The following is a 25,473-nucleotide window of genomic DNA, read 5'->3' as shown; positions in this document are numbered from 1 at the left end:
GTCATGGTTAGTTGAAATTAGTTTTAAATGAAATGTTACAATTCAGAAAACAAATTACTGGAATCAAAATACATGTATTTTACTTGTGAATTATAAAGATTTCTTTCGCACTTTCTTCACAGAGAAAGCATTGATGATGTCATCAAAGTCGATCTGACGAAGTACATCAGACTCGATGCAAAGAAACATATTCAAACTTATTCATTGTTGAAATATAATTGATTTGTGAAATGCAGGCTGTGACTTCAATTTTAAGCATTGGTTTTGTTGGTAGTATATGACGTAATTATTACGGGTATTTCTTACTTCGATAGGAAGCATAAAGTAAATTGAAAATAAACTCCCAACTTTTTTCGGAATAAACCTTTCATATCGAATTATATAGTGTATGTTGTTGACGATATAATTTATATTGGAAATGTAACTGAGAGTTGTGGTTACTATTCATTGCGATAAATAATAAAGACACGCCCAATTTGATTTTCAACAATGCATTTTTGTTTATATACAAGCAATTAAATTTAAACAGTTTCATAGTATAATACCAAAGGGAATAATAATGAAAAAGGATATGATACAAGTAATAACCAGAGAGTGATAATAAGTAAGTAGTGATACAAATATAATAACGAAAGTGGGAATGGAAATGTAATGAAACTGTAGAAACTACTTCGTCTGAAAATATACAGATTAAATTAATTGGAATAAGTGGTCAGTGAACGTTAGTGATTCAAGTGAATAAGTTAACTATGGAAGAGTTCAACTAATGTTAAAATGTTGGGGACAGTTAATGAGAGATTGAGAGAAGTGATTGTTTAGTTAAATGAGATTATTAAAAATAAGATAGATAACTAGGAAAGGGAAGGATAAATAGAAAAAGGGAGGGAAACAGAGGTGAGTGACGTGATAGAAAAGTGATCAGGGTCATTTATATGAAATAGCCGTATTTTTAAAAAAAGCGTAAGCAGAATATTATGTATCCAAGGGAGTGATGGCACTGTATGCAGAAATGTGAAGGGCCATCACGACCGATGTAAGCTGGTGGAATAAATATAGGCCTATCATATCATATTATAGTATAATAACGTGATACTGGTATTGTAATATAATTATGCAGCTGCACACTTTCCGTTTACTGTTGCCGTGACCGCAACAATGCGATAACAAAACAATATCCGACTTCTACAAGATGTTCAAGAACAAACTTCAGAAAAAATTTACCAACGAGTGTTTTAAAAATAAATTTCATTGTAAAAAAGGAAAGAAAAATGAGAGAGAGAGAGAGAGAGAGAGAGAGAGAGATGCCGCCCCGTGGAAATTGCGCCCTAGGTAACTGCCTAGGCCTAAAGTTGGGATTGATGGTAAGAGCACGTGGCGTTATAGGCCTGCCACGCTATTTTGTGGAAATTTGGACCACCCATTAACAAAATTAAAAACACTGTTATCATTGTAATTACTGTACGGAGTCCTTGTGTATATTAAATAATTTATATAATAGGCCTACGTTTTAGAGGTAACACGTAACATTTAAATATTATTCTGTCTAATTTATATATATATATATATATATATATATATATATATATATAAATCCTACGTTATTATTCCCGTTATTATTGTATTTTTGTTTACCTTGTATTTTGGGCAACCTGTAAATTCAGGAGATTATTTTATGATAAACTAGGTTCTATCTTATACCATAAAAGATATCAACTAATTTATTAACATAAGAAAGAACAAGCTTTCGTATTATGTTGAAGTTTGATCAATATGTTATAAAAGTTTTTTTTTTTCGGACATAGGCCTGCCAGTTCACTGACATTGCAAATATTACGATAGCCTAACATGCTCGTCGTATTTAAGCGGTAACGAATATTATAGTGAGCCACGATAATAATACAAATACAGACAGTGAATAAAAGACTAATATTTTTCGTAAAAGACAAGTATTTTCCCTGGGCCAAAAATACAGTAGTATATTACCATGGCCTACTCTTGTGGTAAAACAGTTTATCTTACATACACATTACCGTGAACTGGTACGGTACAGCTGTTTTAACATTATTTTTGGAGTTTCACTTTTAGATATTAACCAATACAGCACGGTAATTGTACAAAATATTACATTAAGTTGACATTTATGAAACGTTGTCATGAGATGAGTGAAATGGACATCAGGATAGGATAAAAATATATTTAAAATAAAAATGTATACTAAATTTAGCAGACTAATTTATTAAATCGATAACTTGTGGTAAAGGGAGCAAGACTGACTTGTTTTAGGTTTCGGGTAAACAATGCATAATACTGCATGCAGTTTCCATTAGAAAGCTGGTAAAATTGGGCAAACTGAACTATTTATGAACAAATAGCTTACCATTCACCCACGCATTAGTTTGTGACACTGATATGCTATCCTGAAACCTTTTCACAGGTTTAGGTGCAATTTTAGAGTAGAGATTTGACATAGCCATTGCGTGAACTCTCTAATATAACACAAATCACACCACTAGCAACCCGATGTGTTGATTATACAGCAGCCATTTTGAAAACTCGCCCAAGGTCGATAAAAAACACTTGACACGAGAGGGGAAAAGAGCGCGCTATTTGAACTGTGAAAGGTTTGACACCAGTTTTGACATAGTGAACAAAAACGTATAAGTAGTTGGAAGTTTTTACTTCACGTAATTTTTTTTTATTTCATTGTTGGTGACTCTATAGCATCTATTAATGTTTTACGGTTGTGCTAACAGATGGAGTTGCTTGTCAACAATGTGATACTGAAATGTGTGTTCAGGTTACTGCCCAGCGAGTCCTGATGTATTTTATATTTTTTGATAATTGGCTAATTAATATTACATTCATACAAATTTCCAGACTCTAGACACCCAGGTAATTTTTCTTCTTCAAGAAAAATTCATCGAGAGCTGAGCCCGGGAATCGAACCTGGATCTGGAAGCCAGTATGCTGACCAATAGACCACTTCTCGTAATGTAAATAAATATGTTGGTACTAATACATTTTACGCAAACATAAATTAATAATTATAATTTAATTAAGTGATTCGAGGTGTAGTAAAAATTAAGTTTTGCAATAAATTTTTCTCAGAATGACTTGGAGTTTTACCTAGCCCTTTATTAAGTGAAATATTCTGGAAATTGGATTTCAGGGCTCTGTTTAAAGCTATAAGGGCAGAAGAATGCTATCATTTACAACCATCAACGTAAGTCTTCATTTGCTACCTATATTATAATAGACTATATCGGCATACTTAATCTCGATGGATATAATTTTTTGTAGCTCAACATTGATGAAGAATCAAGTGGCACTTTTCGATAAGACAGGTTTTTTTTTAACCCTCCTGCTACCAAGGTTTTTCACAACTTACTATTACCAAGGGAGTAATACAATTACCCCCATCAAAATCATATATCGGTCTTTAAGTGTTTGGAATATAAACAATTTATGTATTATTGGCTACAGACTTCCAAAAATGTAAAAATACAAATTAATCATCGTATTTTTTTAAAATACAGGGTGAGTCAAAACTTCTGTTTAATTTCATTGAAAACGTAGGCCTATACAAAAATTAATGAATTTTAGATATGTTACTGGTGGCGCTATGATACAACATCTACAGTAAATTTAAACTTGTTTCCCCTCCATTTCAGGACAAATTTCTCAGTGCTGTATAGTTTTGAGATGATGGAAAACACTTTTACGAGCCAAGAAAGTCACAGTAATAAAGCATAAATTGGAAATCATTTCAGTTCTCGAAATTTAAATATTCGAATCCATCCATACAACCATGAATATCTGAAAATAATTTTTTTATAATACTGTACAATGAAATCCTAAAAAAATTTGTAAGTACTAAAATAAATAAATAAATAAAAATATAAATTCTAATAAAAAATTCTAGTTCTTTGTTGAAATTCAAATATTCGAACATCACCTATACTGCAATGAGCATTTCGAAACAAAAACTCCACTAATACATATTTCTAAAAAAATCACTCTTAGAAAAACCACAACATACAGACATAAAAAATAAAAAAAAATGGAAACAAAAGGTCTTAATAATATAAAATATGTTATAAATAACACAAAATAAAGTAATTTGGAAGCAGATAAACACAAAAATGAAGAAATTAAGCTACAAGTTGAATTTTATATCTTGAAATTTTCATGACACAGCTTACCAGGGGGCTGGAGTAACAAGATCACCCCACACGAATAATATGAATTACATCTTAAAGTAGATTAATTATAATTCAGATTGTTAGTAGACATATAAAAGATAAATACATAGAATTTCAAGAAGATATATGGAGAAAATATAAAATAATTTTGAAAAAATCGGTGGGTTAATTCTGTTACCCCACTTGGTAGCAGGAAGATTAACGTAATAATCGTTAATTGCGACGCTATCGGCCCAATTTTGAGGCGCGTTATGGCATCCTTTTTAAATCTTTGAACTTGGTAATTATTCTGTTCTGTTTTAATGCATTCTAGCTCCTCATTGAAGTAGAAAGTTTAATAATAATAATAATAATAATAATAATAATAATAATAATAATAATAATAACAATAACAACAACAACAACAACAACAACTTTGTATTCTCTTTGGATTATGAAATAAGGGTTAATCTTAATTTTGTCTTTAATCCGTTATTTAATCGACACTGTATTCATTTTCTTACGTGTAATGTATTTATAATATAGATTTTATTATATGTGGTAATTTTATTCTGCGGAATAAATAAAATGAAATGGAACTTTCTGTAGCCTTCTACTTTACTTGAATGATACTTAAAATGCGCTGCAATGATTGCAAATTATGTAATTACTCAATATATTGTAGTATGCGGCGACTTGAAAAGTTGTTAATTGCAATGGCTTCATTAATAATTAAGTTAGTAAGTTTTTGTAGGCATACATTTCTTCTTAATAACCTCATACCTCACTATAGACATTCATATCATAAGTAGTACATTCTGTATAGAAATTTAAGGAATGTATTTGCACAGTTACTTCGAACTAAATTCCTCTTTCTCTGTACCGTTAAATTCGATGACAACGTGGTGGCAAATTATAGATGATTGGATATAAACGTTACCTGTACCTTCAGTTGGAATAAGTGTGTTATTCAACAACTTCTTTCGTTTTGTTCTACAGCTGATGGCGATCTCACTCATTTCGTCACATTGCCCTCTAGCTATGTTAATTAACACAAGGAAGTGAATCCAAATCGTTTAGACTTTAGACAATTAAAGTCGTATTTATATAACATTATAGACCAAATTAGATAATGATTATCCGCTGCTTGGATAAAAGGCAAATGGGATATGAAGTACTAGGTTTGTAGGACAGTTAAAAATATGTTCATATTTTGTTCTTTCTTAGTATGAAAAGAATATACAGTAAGGTCCGAAAGTCTTGTCCCCCCCCCCTTATTTGTATGTTGATGTGAATCCATTTTTAACATGTCATAGCAGATGTGTGACAATGGTTGATACTTTACGCTCCAGCTTGTTTAGTGATCCAGAATATCAGTATGGGCACCATCATTGTTGCGGCACAAAACAATGCTGCGCCATGTCCTGTGCGAAATTTTCCGCAGCAAAGGCGGTGTGGTTTCTCCGTGGGAAATAATTAAGCAGTATGTTTCGAAACATCGATACCAGATAATTGAAGATTTGAAGCAAACTGTTAGCACAGTTTGATATATACAGTTGCGAAGCTCAATACTTACTAAATATGCAAACATAGACAGTTGAAATATGCATCCATAGATAGTTGCTAGCCACCAGAATCGCTACTATCGCCTCATTACAGACTCTTTCCCTAGCAGACGATAAAATGTATTGTACTTTTGATATCGTGTTCTTTTGAAAAATTAACACCTTCCTTCCACTATTGAAATACCAAATACATAAGGTTTATATATTATTTTCATAAAGTATATATTATATTTTATAAACTCATCTTCCTGGATCTTTCGGAAGGATAACTCTGACCTCTTTTTCTTAGAATTTATAGTGCAACAAACGTCTCCTTGTCCCATATTATTACTCAAATTATTGTGTTTTAGCCATTTACAGTTATTACAACCGATAACGAACATCTCACACTTTACACAACTTTTCACAACAAAGTGAAATACGGCACAGTCAATGCTTTTTCGATGCGAGTCACATGGTCTGCCTTACGGCCTGTATTAGATCACGATGGCAGTGACACAGTCTATTGTTCCTAGTACACACAGCGCTCCAAGCGGCAACTATCGCGAGAAATGCAAAAAATCACCCCAAGCTTCGCGACTGTATATGCTGGACTGTGCTGTTAGGGATAGAGTTGGGCAACACGATTCTTTTTCAGAAGTCGATTCCAACGATTCAATCACACATTACGAATCGATTCTAACGATTCGTTCACGATTCTTCTCAGTCTGCGATTCCAACTATTCTTTTGAATCGTCAACGAGTTCACGATTCTTTCCAGTCTGCGATTCCAACTATTCTTTTGAATCGTCGCAAGACACTTTCCTTTGCAATTTTTTTTTTTTTTTTTTTTTCACATTCAGCAATTTATTGATAAAGTTCCAAAACAAATATGTTTTCTGCCTTTTCGTATTTTAGTGTAAATTCAAATAACGATGCACAAATATTGTTCATGTCCAGCTGTCAAAACAATTGGGCACAGAGACATTAGTGTAGGTTTAAGGAAGTCAGAGGTTGTGGAAAAGTGCATGTTATTCACTTAAAAAGGATTTTGGTGTTCTGTGTTTCTTGTAGAAATTTGCATTGTATTGACCAAGACGCTTGATGAATGGATTTTCACTTGAATTTGCACTGTTATAAAACTTCTTAACTTGTTCACGTAATGAGTCTTTCAGAAATGTCATGTCCAAATCAAAGTGTATTTGTGCATTTGTTGTGTACCAGTCTGAATTATGTATTATTCGGAGCACTTTATTTTGAACAATTTGAAGAGGTTGAAACACTGTTTTTGGAATATAACACCAAGCCGGGGCAACGTAAGTTAGAATCGGTAAAATCAGCATTTTGTATAGCATAACTTTTCTTCTGAGACTGAGGACAGGAGATTTGAACAGGGGGTAAAGATGAGATATTCTAAGAGAGCTCTTAGTTGTTACAGATTTTATGTGCTTGTGCCATAACAATTTGTTATCAAGAGTAATACCAAGATATTTTACATGGTCACTGTATTGAATTTCTTGATTGCATATTTTTATTTTGTCACGAGGTCTTTTTAAACACTTGGAGAAAATTATTGACTGACATTTTTCAGGATTTAAAGAAATACGCCATTCTTTAAGCCATTCTTCAAATAGAAGTACATGGTTTTGAACTGCGGAGCCAGCATATTGAGGACTGAATTTAACACTATATATAACTGTGTCATCAGCATACAGAAGTGTTTTAGTTTTGAGAGTAGTAGGAATGTCAGAAGTGTAGAGACAGTACAATATAGGACCAAGTACAGAGCCTTGTGGAACTCCAGCTTCTGCTATATAAGTGGAAGATAGTTGTCCATCTATGAGGACTTGAAAAGATCTCTTTTCTAAGTAGCTAGCTAGAAGGTGAGTTAATGAGCGAGGCAGAAATTTATTAAGTGCCTTTGCAAACCACGCGTAGAACAAAAACGTTCTACATCTCTCTCATAGATGGCATAAGAGGCGAGACATTGGATTGTCTCTTTCTCATTGGCTGGAACCATTCAGTATGACCTCCATTAGTCTACAAAATTACCCAAGATAATGTCTCTAAATTATAATTTATCAACTGAACCTTATTATGAAGTACATTTTTTGCATTACATCTCTATTTAACTATGCAAATTTCAGGTTTGTGTTCATTATTTTCCATACTTAACAAATGCAGTACATATTTTGATTTCACTCTCGCTCGGGAGCATTCGACACGGTTCGGAAATGTCCGTTGACAGGTTACATCAAACAACGAATAGAATCGTGGGTTACGATACCATGCCGATTCCTTAATATTCTTTTTAATGACGATTCGTTACGATTCTTTTGAACGACGATTCGTTACGATTCTTTTGAACGACGATTCGTTGATACCACGAATCGATTCTTACGATTCTTTATTATTAGTCGTTCGAATGAACGATTCGTTCACGAATCGACCCAACTCAAGTTAGGGAGGCATTCAGGGAAATCACACCGCCTTTGCTGTGGAGAATTTCACACAGGACATGGCACTGCATCATTTTGTGCCGCGACAATGATGGTGACCATACTGATGTAGCTGGAACGTAAAGTATCAACCATTGTCACTCCAGCGAATAGGAATTATAAAGAATGGACACTTCGCGTCGGTACCTTTGATGTAGCCGGACTGATTTCAATGACCTTCAAGCCAGCTAGAGCGTGAGATTCTGCTTTCTCCCTAGAGTTGGCGCTGACATCACACCAGCTAGCAGTCGACACAGCGGAAATATAACACATACAATTAATACATCTAGGTACATTATGTGCTCAAATAAAATAAATTGGATCCATAAAATAATAACTCAGTCATTAACTGTAATGTCTAGACTCTAGAGTTCCTTTATAATGAGAGTTCAGACGTTGACCCCAACAACAATTAAAATATGTAATGATTTGATAGCACTGAAAATGGAAAAACAAAACTCTTATGAAAAGTAAAACAATATACCTATATTATATTATATACAAATATTAAACGAATTCGATACTTAATTTTATAATGTATTATATTATTTTATAATATAATTTATTATATCTGAAATATAAAAAATTATTATTACAACTAGTTTGTCACTGAGAAATAAGGAAAAGCTGTTAACTTGAATTTAATTGAAGCAAAGCGTTACTGTATTACACAATAAGGTAGGCGATGTTTGGATCCTCTGTCTCAACTCTATACTCAATTATTATCTTAGCGTATGCTCGATTACACTAACCTCTAGCGCTTGAAAGTGGAACTAAACGCCGGCGCACAGAGAAACAAAACACAGGAAAATTTGCTCAGTGTCCATTCTTTATAATCCCTATTCGCTGGTCACACATCTGCTATGACATGTTCAAAATGGATGCACATCAACATACAAACAAGGGGGATGACAAGACTTTCGGGCCTTACTATAGAATATGAGATCGTGTTCAAAGCAATTAACATCATAGGAAGATATTCTGGATTTTTAATTCATGGTCATGTCATCGTAATCAAAATTAGCGATAAATATTATGTTATATTTTGTAATACGTGTAATAGTATTTTACGAACTTTTAATCATATTCTTATTTCTATTCTTCGTTTTTGTTTTTTCTTTTTCGTTTATACTATAATATTTTTCTTGTTTGCCTTTTATAGATATTTTCTTAGTTCTGTTTGGAAACAGACTACAAGCTGTAAGAGCAGAGACAAGGCGTGTTTATCCCTTTGTCTCTCTTTGGATTTCACCCGGCAGTTTTTTTAATAAATAGATGGGAGTTTTGTTTAAAAGTGAAGCTGCTGGAATATTAAGCCGAGCTATTACGAAAATACGAGAGCTGTTTTCTGTACCTGAAATGTTTGAATCTCTACAGCCCACATGTCGGCTATGTTCATCCCTTCTTTTTTAACGTAAAAGTCAATATTCGATCTACAAGTGAGAAAAATTGTAACGTTTTGATATAAAGATTTACTCTGACATTACTGGTGGTACATGGAAACAGCTCCATCTCTGTTTAAGAGGTTAGGTACAGCTTACAGCAGTAAAATTGTGGAAATATTCAACATTTTTTCCTCCATTACTGTATCTTGTACAGTAATGAAAATTGATGTGTGTAAAACACTGTCCTTCTCCTATATGAAAAAAAATATTTTTACGATTTAAAACAATTATTTACATTTTTTTTTCAAAATTTAGTTCACTGTGCAGTGATGAAGCGTTTCCCACATAACTCAAAAACCATCCAACGTTCTGTGATGAAATTTATTGTGTGTGTTAATAAATTTCATATCTACAATATGATGCAAGATCACTTCTCTATCTTTGATAGATTGTCTGATAAAAAATAAATTAATTTTACAGGATGGTCAAATATCAGTATTTTCTTCTAACACAAAATAATAATATTTTTTTTTTTATTAAGGAATGTAATTATAGAGCATGATATTGTAAACATGAGTTTCAGCAATAAAATAAAAAAGAGAGAACATGAAAAAGTTTGTCACTGCACAGTGAACTGCACATTTTGAATTTTGAAAAAAAAAATATATATATATATATATATATAACTAATTTTTAAATCGTAAAAATATTTTTTTCATATAGCAGAAGGGCAGTGTTTTACACACATCAATTTTCATTATAGTACAAGATATAATAATGGAGGGAAAAAATGTTGAATATTTCCAAAAATTTTACTTCTATAAGCTGTACTTAACCCCTTAATGTGTCTTGAAGTTTACCACATAATAGTGACGGAAATATTGGGCATTAGGTTATGTATATACATAGATATAAAATAAAATACACATAGTGTTAATTAAAATGCATATTGTATTTTTTTAGACAGCCGGTTCTAAAAATAGATCTCTTAAGGATAGGCAAGCGTGTAGAAAATGGATTACTATACGTTAAGTTGCGAAAATAATTTTTATCCATGACCATAACGAAAAACATGCCTTTACTAAATACTTTTGCGTGTGTAAAGTAGGCTATTATTCAACATTACTTTATTTCACTAGTGAGATAAAGACTTTACCTCACAGTTTGAACTTTATCTCACAGTTCATTAGTATTTTCCTAGTACCCGGGTACACACGTATACATTTCCATTGAACTATTACTCAAGAAGTTAATATATTAGTTACTAGATGTCACTACCTCTACTTCTTTATTACCATTTCTTAAATATACATACACTCAATCTCCTTCTCTTTTCTCTATCTGCTACGTCGTAATTTGTACATTACATCCATATCTAATATGCATCTTTTTAAAATTTTGTAATAATTTACCTTTTGGGATACGAGGAGACTTGAACCTACGAAGTTGGGTTTATAGGATTTTAAAACAACACGCGTTAGCCAACTGAGCTAAACAGACACGATGATTTAATGAAGTTTTAATATTCCTCTTAAGTTTACAGAAGTAAAATGTGAAATTATTTTAATCACATTATTTCCGTGAACACTTCTAAATAATCCCTGAAACTTCAAAAAGACGAAAATACACGTTTAAAGTGAAAAAATATATATTAAAATTATATAATTAATTATAATTTGTTATTTATCCAACGCCTTGGATACCATTCTTTACAAATCATGGCCTCCTACATCATGACCTACCTAGTAACGTATTGATTCTAAAATCCATGTCATGGTATGTGATTACATGAGGACTTATTTTCAACATATTTTCTTTTATAAAACATAATTTTTCGTTATGGTCATGGATAAAATTATGTATGGTACTTGTGAGCGTGATCTTTATTGCACTTACCTCACAAGTACCATAAATAACTATTATCATAGACTTTCAATTGTTTGCGCAGATTATCAATTGTTTCCGCACGATGTCAAACAGCAGCAATCGCAATCGATCAATAAAGCAGTTCGAACATTATAGTAAGTGGGAATACGGCAGTGGAGATATCGGTGAGGGGAATTGTTTTTATACCACCACGGACGAAAGCCTGCCTCAAAAATAAGTGCACGACACACGTAAGTGATTTAATTTCGCTTGCAGGTTTTTCTGCACTCGGTCTACAAACTCGTTTTGCAAAAATCCTTGCTCACAAAATAGAATATCGTTTTTAACACTTGTACAGGGACATAATTTTATTTTTACTTCAATTTTTATTGTACCTGAGTTTTTGAATGTACTTCACTCCCACCCCTCCAACCGTCTTCCACACAGATCCAAGACTGCATATACAGTCATAGTAGCCACAGTACGTTCCAAAAATATGTTCGCATTTTCCAGTGACGAAAGAGCTTTCAATATTGAATCATTTTCGCACAGGTACTGTCGTCCATTTGCCTACGTCGTATCCCGGTTTCCCCAACCAGCTTTTATATTCACCAACTAGTGGGTGGGCTGTCTTAGCTCTTTTCTGAGAACATTAATTTCTGTTAGGAATTGGACGTCTACGTAATATTATACAACTGTTTAAAATAACTTAAATAAAAGGGCCTCGTTAAGTAATTAACTGTCACGTGATTTCCCTCCTTTCTACGACCCTACGACATAACCACTTGGACGGACAGTAGATAGCATGTCTGAGTAATTTTATCTGTGCTGGTCGGGCAGAAGTGAAGATTGAATTTACAGTACGTAAGGTACTCTTTTAAAGAGTAGGTACAGAATTATTTCAACATGAGTTACTAGTACGAAGAACTGGTAATTGGAATTAAGTACAGTATGCTATAGTGCGATAATATGCACATTAGAACTGAAGCCTGTATCGAAATGTGTTTAAATATCCATATTATGATTATTTTTCAATTTAACTTCATTCTCTATAGTGTACGCTAATGTGCTGTAGACAGTATAATATACACTGCATAATGAATACGTCCACATGTAGGCCTACAGCTCAGTTCGTGAGTAAAAACACGCATTGTTAATACTGTACTGTATTTTGATTAAACAAAAACCTAATGAAAATGATTAAACTCAAAAGCGCAATATTTCCTAGTTTACATAAATGGATGAACTACTTTTCTTCCCTCCTATACCTAGTAAAGTGATTTGTTTGTATATTACGTCAGTATCATCGAACTCCAGTCGTGTAAGGGGATAGCAAACGGCGTTGATCCAGAGGTATAGGCAAGTTAATATTAAAAATGTTAGTAAAAATAAAATGATGTCCCTGTATAATAAAAAATCATTATTACTTTGATTCCAGTATAGATATTTGGCCCTGTCATTGGAATTTCCTTCATTCCTCTTCATTTGTTTTCTGGCGAAAGGCTTCGTCGCATCAGCTGAGTTGGTGGCTGTACAATTAGCATATGCAAATAAGAAAGTTTAAAGTTACGAAAATGTCGTGTTGAGGTGAAGTGTTTAAATTTGCATTAAGGAAATTCTTGCAACACTGCTTGGTGGGCCCATCTTCATTTTTGCTACCACTTTCTCTTGACCTTCATATTCGACACCGGACTGGTAGTATACTGTATATCGGTACAGCAGACGACTTCGGCTTTCTAAAGTAATCGAGTTTGAAGATAGCGGTGTTTCCATATTTACTGTACCGTGGTTTCTCTTGAGGTATTTTTCAATAACTCAAACAATTATTACGGACTCTGATTTATATGTAGCTCTCAAAATGAACTGTGTCACATGAAACTATTCGAGAATTTGTGGTGAAACTTGATAAAATTATAATTTGAAACATCTGGATTTCGAAGCAAGCAGCAGAGTAGGTTTTATTTATGCTATCGGAGAGTCATGGGCAGTATCTGGGCTATTCACATTTGAGGGTGGATATAAGATCTGTTTGCAATTCTTCTAATTAGCATGTTATGTTATTTACTTAGACCAGCGTTTCTCAAACTATGGTCCGCGGACCACCTGTGGTCCTCGAGGTCTGCCCTTGTGGTCCTTCAAAAAAGACAGAAGAAAAAATAAAATTCAAACGAATTGCGTATCACGTTATAGCTGAAAATCTCAGAGTTCAGAAATGACACATGGCAATCGCCTTTCACTTTTTTCTCCCAGTACTGACATTTTATGAATTTTATTACCCCACTTTACTCTCAGGAACAAAAGAGAGATTTAAAGCACTATGAACGTGGTGTTGCTCGCCATCTTTTCCTGCACATCTGGTGCCGCGCCTGTAACCCAGCCAGGGACTACCCGAATTCATAACAGAGGATCAAAGTACCAAACCTTTTCATGTATTTATAACTTTCTTAGGCCCGATTGTATAAACCATTTAATCTTAGATCAGAGGTTAAATTGATCCTTGTTTCAGCTGAACTTGGAATTTTGTGTTGTATAAAGTCTAATCTGAGATTAATTTGTCTCAAACTAAAGTCAACTTTGACTGAAGAAATTTCTCCGATTAAGTTAGATGATCCAAGTTCAGTTATTTCTTTTCTGTTTGAAATATACGAGTGACAGATTGTGCAAATAAAATATCCATTATTATTAATATTAATAGATATGATAGGTACATTTATATATATTTCTTTCAATTTCTTGCCTTAATTCACAAACAATCTTATATTTTATAAGGCTCTATCGTGTTCAGCCGTATCAAATAACATAACCTATAATTATATTATGTTTATAACAACCATTAATTATTAATGGATATGGTAGGTACATTAATAAATTTTCAATTAACTGTATTACTAAACGAAAATTATAAAGCTTTATTATGTTTAGCAGTATCAAACACCATAACATGATAACAACTCGGAGAACAGTCAACCTTCTTCTTATTGTCCGCCATTATTTACATTGCACAAAAAACCAGTGTCTCCAACAGAGTGTAATACGGAAAGTCGCCAAAAAGTAGTTGTAAAGTCGCTAGATTTCTCATTATCAACAAAGAAAGATTAAATTTTGTCACTATGGGGTGCTAAAAAGGTCACTAAATCCCTATTTAAGCAATATAAAAGTTAAAAGAAATTGTTGTTGAAAAAGAGTTAAAGTCGCTAGATTGGCAACACTGAACAAACCTGTCCGCGCATCACGTATTTCACCTGTTTATGCGATGTTGCCAAATCCTTTTCACGTGAACTTAGATTGCATTTGAACCAAGGTAATTTGATCGCAGAAAAGTTTTATACAATAGAAGAAGTGTCTGAACTCGGTTCACTTTTCGATCTTCGATCAAAGTTGATCTTTAGTCAGGGAGTTTTATACAATTGGGCCTTAATAGTTTTGCCGACGCCCAGTCTGCACATTGAAATGGCCACGTTCTGTACGTCGTACACCAGTAATACAACTCAGGTCACAATATGAAATTTATTTTCCAAGTAAATATGACGAATTTTCACGGGTTCGTGATCCTTTTCATTGCGATATTAAAATAACAAACTTTCATTTAGTGAAAGAGGACAGTTAATTGAAGTCTCGAGTGACACCGGACTTAAAATAAAATTCCAAGCGGAAGGTATGGTTAATTTCTGGACCTCACCATAAGTGAAAAGAGAATATAGTGAACTATACAATGGTGATTTAGAGGTTATGATTCAGTTCGCTTCTACGTACCTCTGTGTGAGAAAGAGTTTTCATCACTAACTCTAATAAAAAACAAAGTACCGAAATCGACTCGATGTATGTGACAATCTCCGACTTAAGCTTACCAGCATACATTCAAATATAGAACAACTGTGCAAGAATCGGCAGGCTCATCCATCTCATTAATGTGAGTAAGTTAAAGATTATCCAAACTCTAATAGCCTTGAATTATTAAAAAAACGAAAATGAATTTTCTTCTATTAACATTAACTTAATTAGTTAATACTAATATAAAATCAATCGAATTAAAGCAATTTTAATTAATTAATTCTATTTTAAAATATAAGTATACTGGTATTAAAATATGCTACAAAAATGATAAATTTGCTTTTGAAGGGAATAAGAGTAAGGTGGTCCGCGGAACTGTTCTGGCTTAAAAAAGTGGTCCCCACTTCAAAAAAGTTTGAGAAACCATGACTTAGACTAAATATTTTGTAATCGAAATCATGATTTACTTGATTTCAAAATTTTGTTATTTAAATTCGAGGTAATATTTGTACTACAACGTAAACTTTTCAACGCGAATAGCAGTTATCTTTCATTTGTTTTCTTTTGAATAACTTATATTTTAGGCCTGTTTCCTGAATTATTTTCCTTGCATACAAATTTTTAAAATATTTTTGTTTCTATCAAAATCCTTGTTAACTTCTATATCATCGGCTTACAAGCAAAACACATTCATTCAGAATTATTATTTCTGAGAAAAAAAGGCGTTTTTCTTCTGACAGAACTGAATCCTCAAAATATTATCTTTAGTAAGTTCTTTCTGTTTAAGTGTATTTCATTTTCCAGTTCTAAGTTTATACACATACATTGTGTATTATATAACGTCTTTTTCTTAGAAATTTTATTTTTGACTAGCTAATGTGGTTTGCTTGTAAACTGACGATGTGCATTAACTGATTATGGCCAAATTCGAGGATATTTCAGTTCTTCAAGTCAAATTCCATACATATAAACTTAGACACATAATAATCCGTGGCGCTACAGCCCATGAAGGGCCCAGACCGACCAGCCGGCTGCTGACCTCACGTCCACAAGCCGAAGCAGAGGTGAACGATCATCCAACCAGAATGAAGGTATCGTGTGGTTAGCACGATTACCCCCCCCCAGCCGTTATACCTGGCTTTCGCAACCGGATTTCGCTACCTAACGTAGCTCTCCCCAAGTGCATCACGATGCTGGATGGGCACCGGTCCCATACACTGGCCAAAATTTCATGAGAAAATTTCTTCCCCCGCGAGGAACTTAGATACATGTCGATCGAAAATTCTCTCTTACAGTAGGAACATTTTTAGAGCATAATTTCTTCGAATTTATAATTGTATAGAAACAATGCATATTAAAGTATTTATGCGTTTTTAGACTTTCATATGATTGTGCTTAAAAATAGACTTGGATATTCCACCGTGTCCTGAAACTTGACATTTCCAAAGTTTCGGAACTACATACAGGTTCCATCATCAGGGCAGATAGGTATAACCAGAGGGATCGCCTACTTTGTTGGACTCGTTACGTATGACTGCTCCAAACATCTGAGCATTTATAATTTTATACGCTATTGTTTATATAAGATAGACCCAACTAATTGCTGGAGTCTATAATTACATGAAAGTAGTTCCGCTTAGTCAATTGTCAGAAATGAAAACTATCCCTTTTTATAACTATTGAACTTCCGTTACTATTGATGTAGTCTAATTGAACATATGAAATTTATTATTATTAAATGCAAATTAAGAAAAAACACATGCAGGTAATATACAGTAAATTATATTTTTTCATCAATGGCAGTTACTTGATTTTCCGTGATTCTCCCAAGCGTCCGTCTCTAAGGCGCAATTTACACAGAGAAGACGTGGCTCGGACATCAGACAGAGGCATTATGGCTTTTCGAGTCTTTCCCATGAAAACAAATGTATCAATACATATACAGAGAGGACGGGATGGGGACATGCCACTCCGAAGGCAGCGCTGCGTCTCTTTCCAGTCACGATTGACTCTTCAAAGCGACACGTGGGGTCTGACTATAAAACAAAATACGCGATGATTTTGAATTTAATATTCAATTTTGTGAAGAGATTTTGTAATATGATATAGAAACATTGGTGAGACATTCTATAAAAAGTTTGGAAATGATCCAGATAATGTTCAATTCTTTCATCATGTCGAATATGCCATATTTTCTTCCCTTTTTTAACCACAAAGAGTGCACCCAAAATTTTCTCTGTTTATATTAATATTAATATTAGCGAGTTATATGAAAGCCAGGGCATCCTCATCGTCTGAAGACTTTATGAAAGCTATGCGACGCGGAAGTGTCGTAAGGATTTTTGACTCTTTCTTCAGGATGCTTTTCTCGCATCATGTCCTGCCATGTCTCCGCCTTATGTCTGAGCCACGTCCTGTCTACGTCTTCTCTGTATGAATTGTGCCTTAAAGTAACGCGTCGTAATTGTACATCTTTTTGCCTCCGTAGCATTGCCCTCGGTACACCGTTGGGAGGTGTCGAACTATATAGCGCCTCATGATGTTAAAAATGGAGTAATTCTGGAATGGCTTTGAGGGAAACGGGAGTACACCGCGAGAACCTACCACAAAGCAACGTCTTTGTGCACTACAAATTCCACTTGAACCCACCACGATTCGAATCCGTGTTATCAGCACCGAAAACCGACGCTCTAGTCGTTCGGCTAAGGGTGCTCCTAAATCACATAATCATCTTCTCTGGCACTCATTAGGCACTACATATCCAATCAGTTACTTGAAATGAATAGATAAAGATAAGTAACCGTTGTCGCCACTGCTTCAACGAGATAGAAACTCTCGCCCACGTTATTGGTTCTTGCCCGCATGGTGAGACATTACGCAATGCCAGGCATCACAAAATCAGGTCCGCAATCGCTCAAGCTCTTCGCGACAAGGGAGGAATATACCACCTATGAAGAAATCCATAGTTTATGGGAAACAGGAAGCTGTCAGCGGGTTGATATATTAGCCTTTAACAACACAACAGACTATGTAATAGATCCTAGTATCCGCTTCGAATTGAATACAACTCAACCGGAAGATGTCAACAATGAGAAGAATCAAATTTATGGTTCAAGTGTTCCTTGTAATTTACATATGTATAAGTTACAAACCATTGAAATTATTGGGTTATTAGTGGGTGCTAGAGGCACGATTACAAAAAAAAAATTATTAAATTCTGCAAAGAGTTCAATCTTGAATCCTCTTTGGCCAAGACTGTTTCTTTGATAGCTCTAAAATATTCAATCTATCTTATGAGAAATCACATATATAAAGTAAATTAATAACACAATAATAATAATTATATATCTCATGAAAAAATTTTCATAAAATTGTACGCATTTACTAATGCTTATATATTTGGTATACTACCCCTACTTTAGGGGAAGTTTGTTTACATACATACTGTACATACATATTTTTTTTATCGCTGATACAATCTCTCAGATTTCGGAAAGTAACTTGTCCGTTTTCTTTTCTTGAGGTTATCTCCAATTGTAAGGCGAATGTGAAGTTATCCCATCTCGTCAAATTCCATCTCGCTATCACAAATTTCATTGACATAATATCTGTAGTGCTCGGGAAAAGTGACACAAGTCAGTTTCCACAAACCTTTTTTGATAATTTATTGACAACTTACGGAACATCTGTTCGCTTGGAAAAAAATGCATAGGTATTCCTCTCATTACAATAATTCATACCTACAGAAAAAAATCAAATTGACATAAACCAGTGTAAGTTGTCAATAAATTATTAAAAAAGGTTTGTGAAAACTGACTTATGTCACTTTTCCCAAGCACTGCAGATATAGTCTCGCAGTTCACAGGAAAAATTATTGTATTTGTCTAAGAGTCTACCTATACTAATTATTTGTGTCTTAACAGCTACACATCGTGTGCTGTCAGTCTTTTGTGGCGACGTTTTGCAAACCATTCTTGTTTACCTTGTGCGTAGGTAGCGTGATGTTGCGATTTGTTGTCCTTGACGTTTAGTTTAGTCGTTATTTTGCTTCCACCTCGTTTCCTATTCACGGTTCATAGAAATCTTAGCTTTGGAATCAAATAAACACTGAACATTTACAAGCAGCGAAACTGTCATCATGGCGTCAGTATGGCAGTATGCAACCTGCTTAATTCAACACAGGACAGACTTTAGACGAGGAGCGCATGTTCTGTCATCCATGATATGTACAGATGGGCCATAAGTCACGTTACTCCCACCCCAATTTGTTTATTTCACAACTAATGACTCATTTACATACACATACCTTATTTATCCAGAAGATCTGTGTGTGGACCGTCGTTATCATGACATAACTGAATACGACGCCATTTCGACGTGAGGTTTTGCGAAGAAAATCTTATGTTATATTCCTGAATGCTTATGCTACAGCAAAATTGTAATTGATTAATTGCAAAATATTAAAAATATTAAAATATTACATGGTAACGTGACTTACAGGTTTTTGTGCAACGGAATTTCGACTTTGGTTGCCCTGAAAATGCTTACGTCATATTCAATAAAATGGCAATGAAAACGAGCCCATTCCTATACAAAAGGGAAGTCCGCATGTATACGTAACATACTTGGAAGAGTTTATTATAATCCATATCCCATTTTCTTTAAATAATAAAGGTAATAAACCAATTTCATCTACAGTATACTACAAATTAAAATGTATAATTCTGATTGTTCCGAAATAAATTGCAATTGTTCAGTTATTAATGAAGTTAATGAGGTTAAATACTTGGGTATAATTATTGATAATAATTTAAAATGGAATAATCATATTCATTGTATTTGTAATAAATTACGTAACACATTATGTTACTTTGTTGTTCTAAGAAATATCTTGTCAATTAACTGTTTACGTATAATTTATTTAGCATTATTTCAATCTATATTTATGTATGGTATTATAGGTTGGGGTGGAACTTATAAATCCAACCTTTATCCGTTAATTTTGCTACAGAAAAAAGTATTAAAATTTTGTTTAAAAAAGCAGAAAGATTACCCAACTGAATTGTTGTTTAAACACTTCAAAGTTTTCAACATTAAACAAATGTATTATTTTATTTTATTAAAATATTTTCATAGAAATTTTAATAACTTTGAAAGGTATATACATAAATGTAGAACCAAAAATATGAATTCTCTGCGTTTGTCTGAACCAAAATGTAAAACCAATGCAGCTTTTTACCACAGCATGAGTCAAGGTCCCAGATTATTAAACAAAATTTAATTTTATTCCAATAATATTTAAACCACGAATCCTCTCAAAATTAATAAAAAAAATTGTATTGGATTTATAGTTTGGGTTTAAACATATGAAACACTATTTAATCTGTATTCACTCTCAATTTTAATTTTATTTTTGTCTGTATTCGAATCCCCTCCTGAGCACGAGTCTTACTCATTCAGGAGTGGGCTAGTTTATCTTTCATTGTATTTATTAATTTGTATTCATTTCAAACTTACTAGCAATAATAAATAAATATACTAGACTGTGCTATTATTATGATACTCTGTCAGTTACTTCTGACGAACAGCAGATAATCTTGACGAAGCAGCGATCTCGAAAATGAACAAAGCGGTGGACATTGAAGGGTGGGGAGGGGATGAGGTGTGGTTTCCATGTTTGCATTCCTGTCTCCCGTTTAATCCGAAATTTGAATAATCTGAACAGGCTCCAGTCGCAATTAGTTCGGACTCGAATCTTTCGATAACAATTGAATGTAAAAGTTGTGACAATGAGCAGACCGATTCTGATTAGTCGGATCCAACCATGACCTCCATTAACATACAATAATAAATTGGGTCGATGAAATAATAAACCTTTGTTATCTGTAATTTCTAGACTCTAGAGTCTCTTTATAATGTGAAAATATTTTCCGCACGCTTCCTAATAAACGCATCTACATAACATTTTTATTAATTAACACTTTATTAATGATAACATTCGAATGAAACGTTTCTGTAGTCATTTATAAATTATTATTGGTTAGTATTAATATTAATCGTTGGTTTCATTTTCATCACCAGAATCCATTATTTTTTTACGCAAATTGTTCAAACTGCGATTACAGAATTAAAATTCCTACCTAAGAAACGACAACTTACTGTTGTTTACATCAACAGTGTATACTGTTGTTGTCATGAGATCACCGCCTTCTGGGAACGTATCTTACAATCACCGCCTGCTTGAACGCATCCGATGGCTGCTTATACTGCGTGCTCATAAAACCATTCTTACAATGGCTGAAATAGTAGGTGACAGCACCAAATCTATGTTAATCCGTATGTCTGCTCCAAACTATTAAAAAAACTTTGTTCTATCTATTTTGTGCCAGTGTGATATATTGAAGTGTGTTAAGAATAATAACAATCAGAAACTTTTGTGGATAAATTCGTGAAAGCAGTACTTAGTAATGTATGGAAGTTCCACACAGAAAAATTTTCCGGTTCTCTTATTCTTTCAAGAGCAAGGAATATAATGTATTAATGAATAGGAAGAAGAAGCTATTAGAGTAATATTTAACCACATACTACAAATATAAAGCATAGGACCTATATCCACAAGCAACTTCATTCGCCGGTAAGAGCTGCCACCTAGCGACAATTTTGTTATGTTCATGTTATATGTTTGATCTTGTAAAAGGCATGGGTCCATTTTGCGACCTGGTACTTAAATAAATATACATTTCTGGAGGAAAAAAAAACCATTGAATGAGCAGCCAGTATAAGCAGCCATCGGATACATGGATGCGTTCGAGCAGGCGGTGCTTACAATATACGCGTTTCGAGATAAAATATGAAGACTGTCATTTTGACATGTATAAGTTTTTTCCTGATCTGTTTGTCACTTTCGTACAAAGAATAGCGTGTAACACACTTGGGAAAATGACAATAAAATTGCAAAATTTGTATGAATAGAGCACGAGCGAAACTCATTTTGCAATAGAGTCCTTTTTTGTACTTCTCATATGCTTATATACAGTATACCAGTTAATTGTTAATTGTCTGTGCCTGAGAACAGTTATTTGTCTTAACAGTATATTGTTGTTGTTATTATTATTATTATTATTATTATTATTATTATTATTATCATCATTATTATTATTATATGTTTATATACATACATAGTATACACAACCATGAACATCAATTAAAAAGCACTTCAGGACAGTATTAAAGTGGTTATTGAATTTTATTGCTCCAATTATTATTAGACTATTGACATTTCACGCAATCATTGAGATTTTCTTAAATCGCCTGTCATTTTTTTATATTTCTTTGTCATAAAAATCGAGCTCTAGTTATAACACAAGTTTTTAAAGCAGTTCTTAAAAATATTTACATGAATGCTTTTAGTTATTCTTTTTTTTTATAAATATACCGTAATTTGCACTTTTTAAATTAAAAAACTAATTTCCTGAATAATAATTTTAGTGTTATCCACGTGCTTATACCTCGAGGCTGGCCCATAGTTAGAAGAATATCGGAGTCGTATATTCCTTGTTATTACTTTTTTCTGTTCTAAGGAAGTAGGTTGCGCGTAACTGGGATAATATTAGTGATATTTATTTAACAAGATTGTGTATAACTTTCAGCCATTTTTTATTTGTTCCCTAGGCCTAGCTCGGGATCTTGTAGAGTGAGGGCGATTATGGAGTATTGGTGTAATAATTATTATAATTAGGGCTAGGATTTTGATGAAATTGCATCTTTTTTCTAGTAAGCCAGAAACATAGTTCCTTTTGTATTTATATGTTATGTGATAAATTGAGTGTTTTAAAACACATTTGTTAGGGCATCTTTTTTTTTGCATTTTTTTACCTGTTTCAACTCATAAGAGCATTTTTGTTTTATTCGGTCATTTTTTTAGGCATTTTCATTTAATTTTGGCCATAAATTCCCATTATTAATGTAAAATAATTATTTCCTTTTGATATTTTCTCTACATATTTTGTATAATATTTTATATTACTTGCATCACGAATGCAGTAACTTTAGTGGAGTTGTTGAGTTTACTTAATTTTTGCAAATATTTAAAAAACAATAATTAACAGTGCAATTTAGGTGAAATTGCAGTGGTAAGTTTCCAATTTATAATTATTATTATATTGAACGTCTCTAAAATAATATGTTAAAAGCCTAAAGCAGTAATATCAATATGTCACTTAAGCGGTAAGAAGAGGGAAATTGTTATGTGTGTTAGGTTGGGAATACTGAATGTGGAATTTTAGACTTTCCGCGGATTGGGTTTGTGCGGAAACCAAGCAAATACGCACGATCTCGCACAAAATTTAATAAACTTAAATGTTAGTACCGTCGCGCGGAGTGACTTTGTGCCAGGAGGGTGACTTTGTGCCATTCGCGCATTTCATAAAAAAACGTAAGGAAGTAGACTTTGAAACCGTCACAAGGTTTTAAAGACTACTAAATGTAAGGAAGTAGACTTTAAAACCTTGTCACGGTCTTAAAGAATACTTCCATACGTTTTTCGCGAATGGCACAAGGTCACCCTCATGGCACAAAGTCACCCCTCGCGACGGTACTAGAATTTAATTTAATTACTGGTCTAAATAACTAGTACAAAACCTCTTTTCCAACTAAGCCAGTTATGTAAGATCAATTTTTAAAAACATAAAATTTACTTTGTCATACGTTAAAAGTGTTAAAATTGTAAAAAGGTATATACCTTTTTACAATTTTAACACTTTTAACGTATGACAAAGTAAATTTTATGTTTTTAACAAAGTGTTAACGAGAACTTTAATCAATGATAAATTTTTAGGGCATTTTAAAGCCATTTTTTTTAAAGATTTTTAGGTCATAAATGCATTGTTTTAGGACATTCTTTCATGATTTATAGGTCATCAAAATCCTAGCCCTAATTATAACGATGAGGGAAAAACAATATAAAGACAAAACGACTGATGAAGTGACTTCGGAATCCAAAATAGGCAAACAAAAAAAAAACCTGTTACCCATTTTTTTTTTTGCAACCAGGGTCAGTTTTAATTAGCATTGTCGGTAAAATACCAAATAAAAAATACGTAAATCATTAAAATCCGAGATCTTCTCGCAATATAAAAAACTTCACTTCCATTAAACTACGACAGCGCTTACATTCCACGTCAGCTAAGAAAAGATGTATCACAAGTATTGAATTATGTATCCAGATGCCAGAGTTGCACAAAACTTGGTGAATCCTCGATGCAGGGGAAGCCAAAACTCACCAGCGATTTGTGGCAACGGTAGCCAGAGCTTCTCGACCTGTCTGTGATGATCCAGCTTGTCCTGATGGTGGTACATGGAGTAATTCTTGCGAACGGAGACAAGACATAAACATACTTGAAGTAACTCAGACAATTGCGGTTATGTCCCTCTCTTTGTATTGTCTGGACTGGACCACGGCTTCGTGCCTGGCTCCGCACTCACTCAAACTGGTTTTAGGCGACTTGTTAAACGAATGCTGTATATACCTCCTACATGTTTTATATTGCAGCAGCCGGCTAGCCTCCTCGACTTGCTCTTTTTATTGCGTTGTCGTCATTATTTTATTTACTGCACTCTCAGGTGTTTTATTTTAGTAGTCCCTCCCTTCTTCCCCGCCTTCTACTGTCCATTTAGTTTAACACGATTTAGATTGATGAATTCTTGGTAGTAACGTTGCTTCTGGAGGAGTTTGAATCACCTACAGCGGTGTTGTTGCTCATCAGAAGATACGAGACGTTTCCCAGACAAAGATCTTCATGATTTTGATTCTGTTACACGTAATGCACAGCTTCCCGGTAAGAACGTGGAGATGTATTTCTTGTGTCTGTCCTATGTTGTCTCAAGCGTTGGCTTTACGTCACGCTATGTCATCAGGGCGTCCTCGCTAGTTTTAATAAACAAATAATTTATTACCTCAAAAATGGAAGAAGATTTATGAAAAATTGTATGGGCAGTTCATGGACTGGGAAGAAAAAAAAACGCAATTTTCAGAAAATGTACTGATAATCTACTTTGAAGAATTGTCAAAGAAAATGAAATCTCCAACATTATGGACAAACTCTTTGATATTAAAGTCTACATTAAATATCAAATATCGAATTGATATATCTAAGTACAGAAAATTATTGTATGTCCTTTTAATAATCAGTGGGGTATGAATCATTCTGCATCGAAATGAAAATTTACC

At 33.5% G+C, this 25,473-nt stretch overlaps 2 protein-coding genes across 5 annotated transcripts in view; one reads left to right on the top strand and one right to left on the bottom strand.

Moving 5' to 3' along the window:
* The window catches only part of Brf (Brf RNA polymerase III subunit), a 234,259-nt gene that overhangs the window by 58,406 nt on the left and 150,380 nt on the right, over positions 1–25,473 (top strand). The window lies entirely within an intron of this gene.
* The window catches only part of lute (BTB/POZ domain containing protein 3 lute), a 111,892-nt gene that overhangs the window by 26,678 nt on the left and 59,741 nt on the right, over positions 1–25,473 (bottom strand). The window contains exon 1 of one of the 4 annotated variants that reach the window (XM_069825488.1): positions 24,527–24,748. The exons of 2 other annotated variants lie outside the window; for them this stretch is intronic. In XM_069825488.1, the coding sequence (XP_069681589.1) occupies positions 24,527–24,602 (76 nt within the window). In that variant the 5' untranslated portion in view covers positions 24,603–24,748. Of the gene's footprint in view, positions 1–2,377; positions 2,565–24,526; positions 24,749–25,473 lie in introns of those variants that run through there. One more of the 4 variants, XM_069825487.1, reaches the window with a different exon arrangement.

This window comes from Periplaneta americana, chromosome 5 (assembly GCF_040183065.1).
Source record: "Periplaneta americana isolate PAMFEO1 chromosome 5, P.americana_PAMFEO1_priV1, whole genome shotgun sequence".
Lineage (NCBI taxonomy): Eukaryota > Metazoa > Arthropoda > Insecta > Blattodea > Blattidae > Periplaneta > Periplaneta americana.
This window is presented reverse-complemented; position numbering and strand designations above follow the sequence as displayed.